Below are 13,459 nucleotides of genomic sequence, written 5' to 3'. Positions count from 1 at the left end.
CTACTTGTAAATATAACATAGTCCTCGTGCGACCACTATCATCGACTGCTCATCGCAACATCATACATCTTTGTGTGTCGCCGGTTGCATTTCTTCGATAGTCCAGTGGTCCAACATGATGGGCAACGTTGTCGATGATGGTATGACCAATGGAGTTATCCGTTTTCATTCCGAATCCATAGTACGACATAGCCCGCATCCGAATCGGCATCCGGCCATTATCCGAATCGCTCCGAACCGGGCAAATAAAAATGAGCTAAAGCGTTATCCAATCCGACCCGATCCGCTTGAAGAAACAACGGCGCAGATCGTCCCGGCTAGATCGGACGGTCGAGAGGAGCCTACTCGCGCACCATCTCTCCTCCTTTTCCAGGGAAGGAGCATATCTGGTACCCACCCGCACTGCAGTCACAGTCAACAAGACCCCTGCCCCCTCGAAAACCTCGCCCCTCTCCCCGCTTAAAACCCCCCTCCCCTGTCTCCACTCTGTCTCCACTCTCCACTCACCACTCCGCCGCCCTCATCGCCAAGATCCCCTCCGCCCACAAATATTTTCTTGATTCTCCCTCCACCCACACCTTGATCGCCTCCGATCCCTAAATTTCCCCGCCGGCTTCGACCGCCTCCGTCCCGTCCCGGAGTCGGCGCGCGGGATGGGGAAGAGGAAGGCCAAGAAACCCGCCGCGAGGCCCCGCAGCGGCGCGGGCGGGAGCGTGCCGCGGCCGGTGAGCGAGGACGACACCGAGACCGAGCCCGAGCCCGACGGGGAGGAGGGCGACTTCTGCTTCGTCTGCAAGGACGGCGGCCACCTCCGCCTCTGCGACTACAGGTTCGCGCCGCTCTCGCCCCGGGCCTCGTCTTCTTGTCCATTCCTGCCCTGTCCCCGCAGCCTGAGGAGAAAGCGGAATGCCGGTCGATGATCTAAGAACCGGCTCGTAGGTGGAGTTCCGTAGGGCCAAAATTGATGGCGTTTGTGCTGTGTGGATTGAATTTGTGTGAGGCACGCTGTTGGTTGCTGGGTTGGTTGGTTCATCCGCTTTCTCCTAGCCAACTGCATTGTACGACGACATGTCCAGTAAAACGTGTGCAATGGCAAGTCGTGGTGGGATGAGGCCGACCCTCCTTCTCTGTCTATAGGATAACAGATACAACAAACTCGCTGCTGAAGCAGCAGCCTGTTTACCTGGCCCTGGACAGAATCCCGATCACCTTTGGCCCGTCGCTGTCTATTTTTTCCTTAGCATGAGTTTGCAAATAATTGTGCATTTTGCCACTGCCTTGCGCTTTTCTGACCAAGCCTTAAGTGCAGTTATGCGCACATTAAGCGCAATTAAGTGTGCCTCTTTTAACTATGGTTTTAGTATATGCTAAATGGGTGCAAACATTGTTTTAGTCCATTGCATTGTTCCAGAGTCCCGACATTTTCACAGCATATATTTATACCTATCAGTATCTTCCAGGAACTGCAACAAGGCTTACCATCCTAAGTGCGTGGAAAAGGATGACGATTTCCTCAATTCAGATGAGAACTTCATCTGCGGTGAGTACCTACATCACTACATGTTCTTTCTTTACCATTGCTACAACTGCCATTGCTGTGGAACTCTTGTGGTTATGTGGGTGAATAAAGTTGCTCTGTGAAACCTGAAATAATTTTACTTACCTTTGTTGCTCTGTTTAGCTAGTTCCTTCAGACACTCTATGACACGGCGCAGCAGTATGCTAAAACACGATACCTTAGAATTCCTAATGGATCTAACAAAACATGGCTCCTATTTTTTGTTAACAGTAGTTTCAGCTATTCAAGTTGTCTTTAATTCCACCAAATATTATTATTTTTATTCACTACTGACCCTACTGGTTGCTAAATGTGGCAGGTTGGCACACATGCTGTATCTGCAAAGGGCGTTCATACTATCAGTGCCTCTGCTGTCCGGTTAAATCGGTTTGTTGTGGTTGCCTGAGAGAAGCAGACTTTGTCCAAGTCGGAAGAAGGCAAACAAAGGGATTATGCGCTAACTGTCTAAGGCTGGGAATCATGATTGAGAATAATATCGAAATCGACTCTGATGGGGTAACTAAGTACATATCCTTCAATCCTTGATAGAATTTTAATCCACCGTCCAGCTAGGTGCAGATCCCCTTGGAGTGGCCCCTAAGAGCATCTCAAAGGGCACCCCTCAAACCTCCCCCATATGTCTGGGCGGACAGTCTGGATTCTGTCCGGACACAAAACGCTTGCCCAACGGGCTTCCCCAAATCTGCCCCATATGTCTGGACAGTCCGGACTTCCCCAAACCTGCCCCATATGTGCGGGAGAAATGGGGCTGTCCAGACATGTCTGCCACATCAGCTCCAGCCCACCTTGGACCACTTTATTTCTTTCATTTTTCTCTCTCCTCTCTCCATGCCCACCCAATCATATGCATGTGTTGGACAATTGGGGATAAAATTGGGGAACATCATTGGAGGGGAGGACAACAACCCTTCGCTGTCCGTGAACATATGGGGACTTAAATTTGACACTTGCGGGATTGCCCTTGGAGATGCCCTAATTTCATCAAGTGGATTTCAGCAGATTGATCCTGGCCCTTTGTTTAGATTAACCAAAGCCACTCTTTTTGTTCGCCTGAACCACGTCCCTGTCTTCTCCCCATGTCACAACTTCTCTAACCATTTAGATCTGGAATAGCTAATATCCTCTGTTCCGCCTTGAGCACCTCAATACTTGACGTGAGTAACATAGTGATATTCTCAGTAGAAAGTGGTTGCAGCAGCCAACGAGATGTCGCTGAGAAGTAAAATGATGTGGGTGCTTTAAAAATCTGGGCATCTACAGCTATGTTTTTAAATGCAATGGTCTTCACACAAATGATTCAAGTTTTCCAGCGGTGGTTCTTCTCCAGTCACATGTTTGTGTGAAAAGATAGAAGGAAATTCTAAACACCACAAAAAAAAAAGATCCAAAATTATGTAGTGTTGGGCACTTTTGGTTGTCGATGTGTTCTTGGGAGTTCTCTTTTGAGGACCTAGCACAGTCGATAGGTAACAAAAACATGGATTTTGAATGGAGAGAGAAGGCTGACATGGTGTTGATAATACATAGAAAACAATCACAGGTTAAAATCTGCTGATATCCACTTGGTGGAGTAGGGATTACTCTAGGGAATCTTGACCGTTGGGGATTAACTTTTATTTTTATTTTTATTATTGAACACGGGCTTAACTGTTTCCTTTCTTTTGTTATTTGGCTATCTTTGATAACCTTCTATACTGGATATATTTGTTGGCTTGTAGCAACCATAAGTTTGTGCAGTGTCATTTAACTATATATTGTGGTATTTAACTATATATTGTTTCCTTGCATAATGCATATTGTATTTCCTTGTAGCAATTGCTCTAATGCAGAATGTAACATCTGACATGTAGAATGCTTACCATTAAATTTGTCTTATGTGCACATTTCTGATGGTACTTAGTAGTTACTCTTTGGTGATGGCATTTGGCCCTTCGAGTTTCTTTTTACTCTATATATGCATATGTTCTGATGGTAGATTCTCTGTTTTCCAGGAGAGGGTTGATTTCAGTGACAGGTCAACTGTTGAATTTTTGTTTAAGGAATACTGGGAGATAATTATAAAGAAAGAGGGCTTAACATTGGATAACCTTCAAGAAGCTTATGCTAGTTTAAATGATGGCCCGGATCAAATGTCAGATTCTGAGAATTTTCCTAAAGTACAGGACAGCTCAGATGATGATTTCTTGGGCAATAGTGATGGTGGTGATGCTGAGCCAATTTGCCCATCTAATTTAAATGGAACATCAAATAAAGTGAAACCCTTTCTGAAGCATGCAAAATCAAAGAAGAATGTCTATGTTGGCTGGGGTTCAAAAGAGCTGATTGGATTCCTTGAATCAATAGGCAAATATACATCCAAATCTCTAGATCAATTTGGTGCTGCTGAAGTTGTCAAGGAGTACATTCGACAGAAGGATCTTTCGCAAAAAGATAAGAAAAAGCATGTCATATGTGATGAGAAACTCAAGCAATTGTTTAGGAAATCAAAGGTTAAGTACAACAAGATATATAGCTTGCTCGAGAGGCATATTGCTGCAAATGACACATCTGAGGATGAAACATTTGCCAGTTCTGAGGATAACAGTGATTCATGTATGAAGAAGAGAACTCGGACCATGACCTCTGAGTTCACTACTTCGAAAGGGACTTCTGAAAGAAACAAGAGATGCTTTGCTTCTCTTGTTTGCGACAACATTAAGTTGATCTATTTGAAGAAATCCGTAGTTATTGATCTGCTAAAGCAGCCTGAGGCATTTGAAAATAAAGTTATTGGTTGTTTTGTTAGAGTAAAGAATGACCCCAAAGACTATAGTTACTACAAGCCTAAAGCATTCTACCAGCTTGGACAAATAACTGGTAATATTCAACCTTTTATGTTCCCTATATTTCATTTGACTAATCTATGCTCCATTTGCCTGGTTTAGTGCTCTTCCCCTAATAGAGAACTGTATCAGCTTTATGTGCATGTTGTTTAGTTCTATTCAAATTAATACTGTCTTCCAGTGAGTAAATAAGAAATAATGATGAATTCTACAATCCATACATTAACAGGAGCTTAATTCATGGGGAAAAAAAATTTCCATTTCACAGGACATGTGAATAAATACTCTATTCTGTATCTTTTGGCTACATCGCATTTAGTTATTATTTGCTGATGAGAGATATGCAACAGGCATTAGGAAATCCTCAGAAGAATACAAGGTAAAGGACATGTCTACAGATATGCTTTTGTGTGTTTCCAGCTGCTGGTCTGAAGTCAAAATTTCCATGTTATCAGATGAAGATTTTGGGGAGGTAATTTATAACGCTTTTTATTGTGAGAATTACACTTCTTAATGTTCCAACACTACTAAAGCAATTCCTAGAGAGATAGAAGATTGGCACCGATGACTATTAAATATTAATCAAAACAAATTTATGATCTATAGGTTCTTTCTGCTATTTTTTTTATTTTCTTCATGTATGCACTTAAACTTGTATTGGATGCACACGTTGTTCAAGTTTTCTGTTGTTGATAATAACAGGACGAATGTGAAGATTTTCGTCTGTTCGTCCAGAAAGAACACTCTAAAAGGCTCACTGTTGTAAGTTAATCTTTTTCAATTTCTAGTGTCCCAAAATGCAGTTGTCCTGATAGTATTTGATGTAATGCAGACTACTATTATTTTTGTTTCAACATGCATAGAAAGTTAGAAGTTATAGGAAACAGATAGCTGTCGATGCTTGGCTATATTCTTTGTCGAACATAATATGTAACTAATGAAGCATATGCAATCTGTAAAATTAAATATAGTGGTATTGGTATCAGCGCCTCACATGTAATTATTTTGGATTTCTCATCACACAGTTTGTGTTGTATCTGAATTGTCCTTGTCACAAGTGCATTCTTCATTGGAAAATAGATGACAAGCCCTGCCAGACTTGAAGTGCTCGGGTGTGAAACCTGTGATATCTCAGGATGTGCTAGACAGCCTGGGATGTTTGAATCGGAGTTTCAAGTTATGTTTTTATGGGAAGCAGGGCCAACAACTTTATTTGATGACAAGAGGGTTAAATGTGCAAAATAACTCAAAACAAAATCTGGTGTGACAGTTAGCCAGTTGCACCTTGCTATGTTTTTTATATATTTGTGTGATATCCTTATCAGAGAGTGAGACCAACTCAAGTATTCAGTATTTGCTTGGAGTATTGGATGCCAGTTATTTGACATATTTCTTTCCTGCTTTTCCTTCTTTTCTGGCTTTGGAAAATGTTACAGATATTTGTTGGGTCTCTTTTTTTACTTGATTGTTGATTCCATGAACGTGCTGGTTTTTACAGGCTGAGCTTGAGGAAAAAGCGAGAAGTGTACACAGAGATATAGTCACTCATGTAAGTCTGTTAGGAAATTATACCAACTTTATGTATTTGTCTGGTACATTCTGCATTTTTTTATGTATCATCATTTGATATTAGCTCATTTTAAATTCAAAACAGTATTTCAGTGACATATTCTAGAGTCTGAACTCTCCTATTTTAAGTTTACGTATTAATTCTTTTTTCTGTTAGAAATGTTAACCAAATTGCCCTTTCCCCATTCCAGTGGATCGATAAAGAACTTAAGAGACTGGACAATTTAATTGAATTGGCCAATGAAAAAGGTTGGCGCTGCGAATATCCTTGTCAGATAAAGATCTTTCGTTCATTTAATGATCTTTTTAATAAAAGAATTGTTCTTGGTTTCCTTTTTATACTTCATTACGATACACCCATCTTAGGACATGCTAGTGGACTTTGTACAGTTATATCCTTGACTAAATTTTACGAAGCTCGAGTACATTGATAAGAGACAGCTATTGCGCTCGCCATCCGAAAGACAACGTCTTCTTGAAGAGGTCCCTCGAGTTATTCCAGATCTGGAAGATAATAAAGACACAGAATTATTAGTCGCAGCATCAGAGAAGTCTTTTCAGATGAATACAGCTACTTTACAAGGTGATGATGCTCCTATCTCTATTACCTGTGTGGGTTGCCATATTGGCTACTAAAATCAATCTAGTGTCATATTGAGCTTCTGCAGAGATCTGTGGGAACAAATGGTGGCTTAACTCACCATTCTATTTGCACGATTATATTTCATATATGGCTTCCTTATGTTATTTACATTTGTTATATTTAGGTTAACTTATTACAGCATGTATCTCTACTACTGTTTCCACCAATAGATTACCTATACAAAGACGCTAAATCTAGATATTGGATCTACTAGTGTTTCTGTTGTTTTACAGCCACTTTGTCCTGGACAAATAGTGAATTCTGTTATGTGTGTGACTGTGTGTTCGGTAACATCCTACATTTTATTTACCACCACATAAGGGCAGTTGGCTACATGCAGGAACCCCAATCTAACTCAATTTACTTTGTCAAAAATGGGATTTTTTTAATTTGTTTATTTTCTTGCCAGTTTACTGTTCATCTTAGAGCTGGTCGTATAGTTTATATTTGGAAATGGATGCCAAGTATAACAGCTGGTTTGCTTTGTACAATTAATTACCACTAGCAAAAATATCCACTCCAATAGATTATATATGGTCTCTATCAGTTATGCACTTGTTTTTACTCATCTTGCGGCATGTGGTTGTATGACCATTGTCATATTGATCTTTGATTCTAATCCTTTTCATCACAATTGAAGCTGCTCCTTTTTTACCCTTTTTGTTGCTTATTTCAACGGTTTATCAGGAATTTCTCAAGTTGTTCTAAAATAGCAGGTAAATACTTATTTTATGTAGGTGCCAGTGGGGACAGAGCTGTTTGCTCGGAAAGATACTCAGAAGAATCTAAAGGTTTGCTTCTGTAACTTGCTTTCAACTTTTATGGTTGATTGATAAATTCTGATATTTATGTAGGTGCCAAGAGTGTGAGTTGTTTATTGAAAAAGTTACCCGGAAGAAATAACTAAAGTTTTACTTTTAGATAGAGTATTCATTCAGTCACAATTCACGAACAGGAGATAATCACTGTTTTTGTGTAGGCGCCAACGGGGAGAAAGCTGTTCGTTTGACACGTTGCTCAAAAGAAAAGCCTAGAGGTTTGAGTACATTAATGTGCAATGAGTGGTTTAGAATGGTGGTAAATGCTGAATTTTTGTGTAGGGGCCAATGTGAGAGCTGTTTGCTTGAGAAGTTGCTCAGACGACAAATATAAAGGTTTGATTGCAATACCATACACTAAATTATTATTTTTGGAAAAGGCTCTAAAAGTTGTAGTCAATATTGCTAAAACACGCTGATTTTTGTGTAGGTGCCAATGAGGACATAGTTGTTTGCTTGAGAAGTTGCTCGGAAGACAAATATGAAGGTTTGATTAGATACTATGCACTAAATTGTTGTGAATGTTGGTAAAACATACTGCTTTTTGTGTAGGTGCCAATGACGAGAGAGCTGTTTGCTTGAAAAGTTACTCAGAAGGTGTGGTGTTCACTAAATTGTTCACATAGTGTTCAGTAAATTGTTCCAAATGCTGATAAACCATTCTGACTTTTTGTGCGGGTTAAGCTGCTCACATGAAAAGTTTCTCTGAAGAAAAAACTAAAGGTGTGCTTGCATGATGTGTGGTAAATTGTTCTGAAAGGTTGTAAAACACTCCTGATTTTTGTAGGTGCCAGTGAGGACAGAGCTGTTCCCTTAGAAAGTTTCCCGGAAGAAAATTCTAAAGGTTTTACTTGTATAATGATTATCTGCATTCAGCTGGATTTTGTAAGGTTGTATTTCTGTTTTACATACTTGATACTTTTTGTTCAGGTGCCAACGAGGAAGCTGCTTACCTGAAAAGTTGCTCTGAAGAAAAACCTGAAGGTTTGCTTACATGATGTGCAGTATTTTTTTTTAAAAAAGGTTGTAAAACACTCCTGATTTTTTGTGTAGGTGCCAACGACGGCAGAGCTGTTTCCTTATCCTTAAAAAGTTGTCCAGAAGAAAATTCTAAAGGTTTTACTTATATAATGATTATCTGCATTCATCTGGATTTTGTAAAGTTGTATTTCAGTTTTACATACTTGATGTTGGATGACTAGTTTGAGTTAATACTTACTCCCTCTGTCCGGAAATACTTGTCGGAGAAATGGATGTATCAAAAACTAAAATATGTCTACATACATCCATTTCTCCGACAAGTATTTTCGGACGGAGGGAGTACATTACACTTCTAAGGCTATGCCTATTTTGATATCAATGGTAGTGGAGTTCAATGCTGCATGAGACCGTTAGTGCTATTATCTTCTGCTGTGAACCATAGAGTTAAATATTGTAGAATGCCCACTAAAAGAACACTTGAAGATTTATTCCAATCATTTTATGCACCTGTAGATTAGACAACTTAGCAAGCTACTGATAAGTGCTATCCACATTTGCGGTTGTTAAGTAACCATTACTCTGTATGATATGCCCTCTAATAAATAATGCATCTTCAGTTAAGTAAGTTGGCTCTTTGGTTACTATTAACATCATCTCAATCATTGGTTGTCATTTTAATTTGGATTGAAAATTGTTCTAAATTATACCCCTAAATAGTTTTGAGTCAAGGCTCAGAAAACTCCTTGTCTAAACAACAGCTTTACTTAACCTTGGTTTGAAGAAAAGAATATTACAGAATCCCCATGTCACCTCTTTCTCTCCCCCTCTCTTTGAGTTACCTTCCCAGTTTCATTGTTCATATTACATTATGCAGCTACTGAAGGTGACACTGATACACCGAAAACGCGTGTTCAAAATCAGGGCACTGCAGGTCTGTGCTTACTGCCCATCCTTTCACTAGTTTCTTTTAGCAAATATCCTTTCACTAGTTATGCTGTACTACCTCTGTAAATTAATATAAGACCTTTTAGATCACTACTTTAGTGATCTAAAAGGTCTTATATTAGTTTACAGAGGGAGTACTCTGAGGATTAGATGATTAGTCTTCTTCAAGCTTTTATTCCAGCTGATGTTGCAGTTTCATTCTAGTGACATACTGACCATTCCGAGCTACCTGTTTCTCATCGTTCATGTTTTAATGACGCAGACACTAAATCCAATGCTGCTGGCGATACACCCAGAACAAATGTCCAAAGCCAGAGTACTCAGGGTAAGGTCATGCTACCTGTCATTTCAATAATAATTGCACTGCTCTTGGAAGGATTGGTCCTCCACCTTCCCTGTGTCGAGCTGCTGTTGCATTTTCATTCTGTTGACACACCGGCCTTTCTCAGATACCTCACTTTTCACTGTTCATATTTCACAATGCAGGTAGTGAAGAGAATGCTGCTGGTGATAAACTGGGAGCAAGTGTCCAGAAGCAGGGTGCTGCAGGTTTTCTCTTATTACCATCCTTTTATTTGTTACTATTATATATGAGGGAAAATGTAGTAATTTTTTAGAGGCGCCGAGTTTTACCTATTGAGCTTATTAAGTAACTTAAGTCACCTGTGAATTTCTATGGTAAAACATCATGTGACCTACAGTGAGGAAAAAAACATCATGTGACCCTAGTTTTGTAAATGAATTGTTTTGAATTTATGCGCATCTTCCCATCGTTCACATATGTAAGCAGTTTAATGAACCCACGAGGCCACGAGTTTGATTAGAATTTTCCAGCTTTATTCCTAACATTTTCTGGTTCTTAGATAATTTTAGCATTCTGTTCTACCTGACCAACCATGATTGATGCAGCCAATGCAGCTGGCATCCCAGCTGAAGTAATCAACATTGATGACGACGAAGATGGTCCGACGCATGATCAAGGTGCAAACGTGGTTGTTGTTGATATGGATGCCGACGAGTCTGGGAATACTCATGTGGCGCAACGCAAGACAAGGCGGTCGGGCATGTGGCATTACAGGGATCCTTTTGGTGACGAGCAAGGCCCGTTCTCTCTAGAGCTGTTGGATGGTTGGAACAAACAAGGCTACTTCGACGACGACTTCAGGGTCTGGAGAGCCGGTCAGTCTAGCGACTCTGCCATTTTGCTCAAGGATGCTCTGCGTCTGAAGCGCTGAGAAGGATGGCAGCTACTTGGGGTTCTCATGCTAGCAAGTTAACAGTGAAAGAGGGGGCTTCTCCTGTAATATATTCCTGCCCAGATTCGCCTACTTTGTTCCTAATATTATGGTGGGAGGACCAGCCAGACTTACATTACCTGGTCCTGTGAAACTTTGGCCTCGGCTGTGAATTGTGGGATGGACATAAGTTGGTTTCAGAGCTTGATGCAAGTTTATGTCCAAACATGTTCAGTTATGCGTTCTGCTCTCTCCTTTTTCTTGTTATATAAAAAAATGGTAACCTGGTTTGAAATGTTCTGAATGTTGTGATGATGATACTGTTCTCTTCAGAGCGATGATCTGGTTCCATTGATAAAATAGTGATGGTATAGCGTCTAAGGAACTGACATGAACACCACCAATATATGTCCTAGAGTTCTTAAAGTGGCCTGCAGCCTTGGCCTTCACATATTGCCCAAAATCTGAATTGACCTCCCAAGGTTTTGAAGTGTCAGAAAGCACTGTGGCAATAGGCAGGACCCCTCACATTATAGGTTGTCGAATTGATTTTTCGTCACAAGCCCGACAGAGAAGAAAACCGGGAGCACTTGCACAAATGGATGCATGTATGTCGGTAACTGGGAACCAACACAAACATGTTACCAGCAAGACATGCCAACGCACCAAACAACGAACAATCGGCTCAAGAGTCGTGGGATACAAACACCAGTGGTTCCCATGGCATCTGCTACAATGATGGCCTTGTGTAACGCCACGGCTGATCCATCAGTTTCTGGCCGTTGCGGCTGGGATCTAGACTGGACGCACAAACCAACACTAGAATTTTTCAATGTACTTTGTCAACTCTAGCCAAGCACGCTTAACTTTAAATTCCTCTCGGATAGGCTCCTGAAAAAGAAGATGCACCATATTGATATGAATAGTCTATCATTCCTATTAAGCCGGGATGTCACACCTTGGAAGTCGGGAGGCTTTCATTCCATGCGCTGTAATCTGGAGGCTTTTCACTTTAGGTGTTGATGAGGCATCTACGGCTCAAAAAAAAGAGAGAGAAAGCAGAATTTCCCGTTACATACCTTGGCCTTCCGTGCTCGGATAAACAGTTGATGGCGCCGAATTGAGATCCTATAGTTAGTAAAGTTGTTAAGAGAGTAGACCCTTGGCAAGGGAAACTCTTGTATTAGGGCGTAAGACTAATAACTCTTACCAACCTGTGCTTATCCGCTACCCTAACCTCAGTAATGAGCCTCTTTATTCTGGGAGATGGTTTCATGTGCAATTTGACAAAGTTAAGGCTAGATTTTTCTGGGAAGCAGACATGGCTAAACAAAAAATATGTATGGTCTGATGGGCAAACATTTGCAAACCTAAGGTCGAGAGAGGTCTGGGTATCACTAACCCCAAGAAGATGAACTTGACTCTAGTAACCAAGTGGATTTGGAAATCTTCCTAGAACGATGATAGCCCGTGGGCTCGAAATCTCCAAGCCAAGTACTTCCCATACGCTTCTTTCTTCGCATCTAAGACTAAGGGCTCCCAAGTTTGGAGAGGGATTCAAAAAATGCAAAGAGATTTTCAACTTGGGCGTTCGCTTGGAGGTCGGGAACGGGAGAGACACCAAATTTTGGCTTTCTAAGTGGATCGATGACAAGCCTCTCTACACTAGATATCCTAACCGTTTCGTCATTGCATCTGGTCCGGAGATCCTTGTCAGCAATGTGTTTATCGACGATATGTTCAATCTTGTATTTTTTGCGTAACCACGCCAAGCCTAAACTTGTTTCTTGGGTAGCGTTACAAGGGCAACTCGCAGGTTTCTTCTGTCGACCGAATGGGATTCAGCAAAATGGAACCTAGAGATGACGTGTGTCTTCACAGTGAAATCTTTTTTACGTCAAACTGATCCAAGGCCCTAGGGTGTGATATGCTAAGGCATGTGGGCTTCGAGGGTTCCGCTAAAAGCCTATATATTCCTTTGGCAAGGTTCTTTAGATTGCCTACCATCAATGTTTAATCTTCAGAAATGGAGCGCCCCGGGCAATGACTGTTGTGCCCTGTGCAACAACCCAGAAAACGTTGACCACAATCCTTTTCTAGTATGCTCCAGCTAAGTTCCTATGGAGCTGTGACACGGAAAGCTTTGGCGCTAACTAGGCTCCGAATTCCTTGGTCGATCAACTAGCACTGCTCCGCACCTCACGAGGCCAACACCGTAGATTAGCCCGGCGCTCGTTTGCGACCTTAGCTTGGACACTTTGGACCATCTACACGAAAATTGCTATCGAAGGAAAATTGCCTACTCATCCATGTAACTACATTTTCAAATGGTCTCTTTTGTTTCATCAGTGGTGCCCTCTAGGGAAGGGGAGGACTGTGATGGGGCTAACGAAGTGCTTTGCAAGATTAATGCCTCCATGCAATCAACAAAGGCAACTCCCTTTGAAGACTTGATGCTCTTAAGATTACATCTTTTGTAGTAGGGCTTCACCTTTGCACGATTATGCTATGTTTTTTTCCTAGCCTTGTTATTTGTCTACTTGTTTCTATTCCGGATGTAAGACTTTGTAAGAATCTATGGCTTGTGTTGGCTTCATTAGTTTAAAGCCGGACGCTCCTTGCGCCTTCCTTCTAAAAAAAATCTCCATAGTGGGAGCGACCTCCTCTAAGGGTACACAACCTTACCGTAAAACCGGAACCCTAATGTAGATAACATGTGCCGATCAAACGTTTACAAAACCTGAAACGTGGTGGCTAAGCATTCAATTATCAAGGGTGGCGAGCTCTATTGTCCTTGCCTTGTTTCAAGCGCTGCGAAGCAGGTGTTTTGGAAGTATGATGGCGTCCTTGTGACATCCCTGTTGTCA

At 41.3% G+C, this 13,459-nt stretch overlaps 1 protein-coding gene across 7 annotated transcripts; it reads left to right on the top strand.

The window, feature by feature from the left end:
* The first annotated feature begins 456 nt into the window (after positions 1-456).
* LOC123182073 (uncharacterized protein At5g08430) lies at positions 457-10,830 on the top strand. Of its 7 annotated transcripts, none has more exons than XM_044594525.1 (22): positions 458-829; positions 1,461-1,540; positions 1,878-2,074; positions 3,571-4,435; positions 4,752-4,873; positions 5,104-5,163; positions 5,900-5,950; positions 6,162-6,232; positions 6,384-6,553; positions 7,330-7,404; positions 7,593-7,649; positions 7,714-7,767; positions 7,862-7,918; positions 7,984-8,028; positions 8,116-8,154; positions 8,219-8,275; positions 8,362-8,415; positions 8,485-8,547; positions 9,287-9,343; positions 9,620-9,682; positions 9,844-9,906; positions 10,267-10,830. In XM_044594525.1, exons 1-22 carry the CDS (start codon positions 654-656, stop codon positions 10,590-10,592), a joined length of 2,802 nt encoding a protein of 933 aa, XP_044450460.1. In that variant the 5' UTR covers positions 458-653; the 3' UTR covers positions 10,593-10,830. The 7 variants fall into 7 exon arrangements, with proteins under 7 accessions (XP_044450464.1, XP_044450466.1, XP_044450460.1 ...); XM_044594526.1 differs by having other exon boundaries at positions 459-829; positions 7,351-7,404; XM_044594529.1 differs by lacking the exon at positions 8,485-8,547 and having other exon boundaries at positions 457-829.
* Positions 10,831-13,459: the final 2,629 nt, after the last annotated feature.

The sequence above is a fragment of the Triticum aestivum genome, chromosome 1D (assembly GCF_018294505.1).
Source record: "Triticum aestivum cultivar Chinese Spring chromosome 1D, IWGSC CS RefSeq v2.1, whole genome shotgun sequence".
NCBI classification, from domain to species: Eukaryota; Viridiplantae; Streptophyta; class Magnoliopsida; order Poales; family Poaceae; genus Triticum; species Triticum aestivum.
Note: the sequence above shows the minus strand (reverse complement) of the source record. Positions and strands in the feature narration are given on the sequence as shown.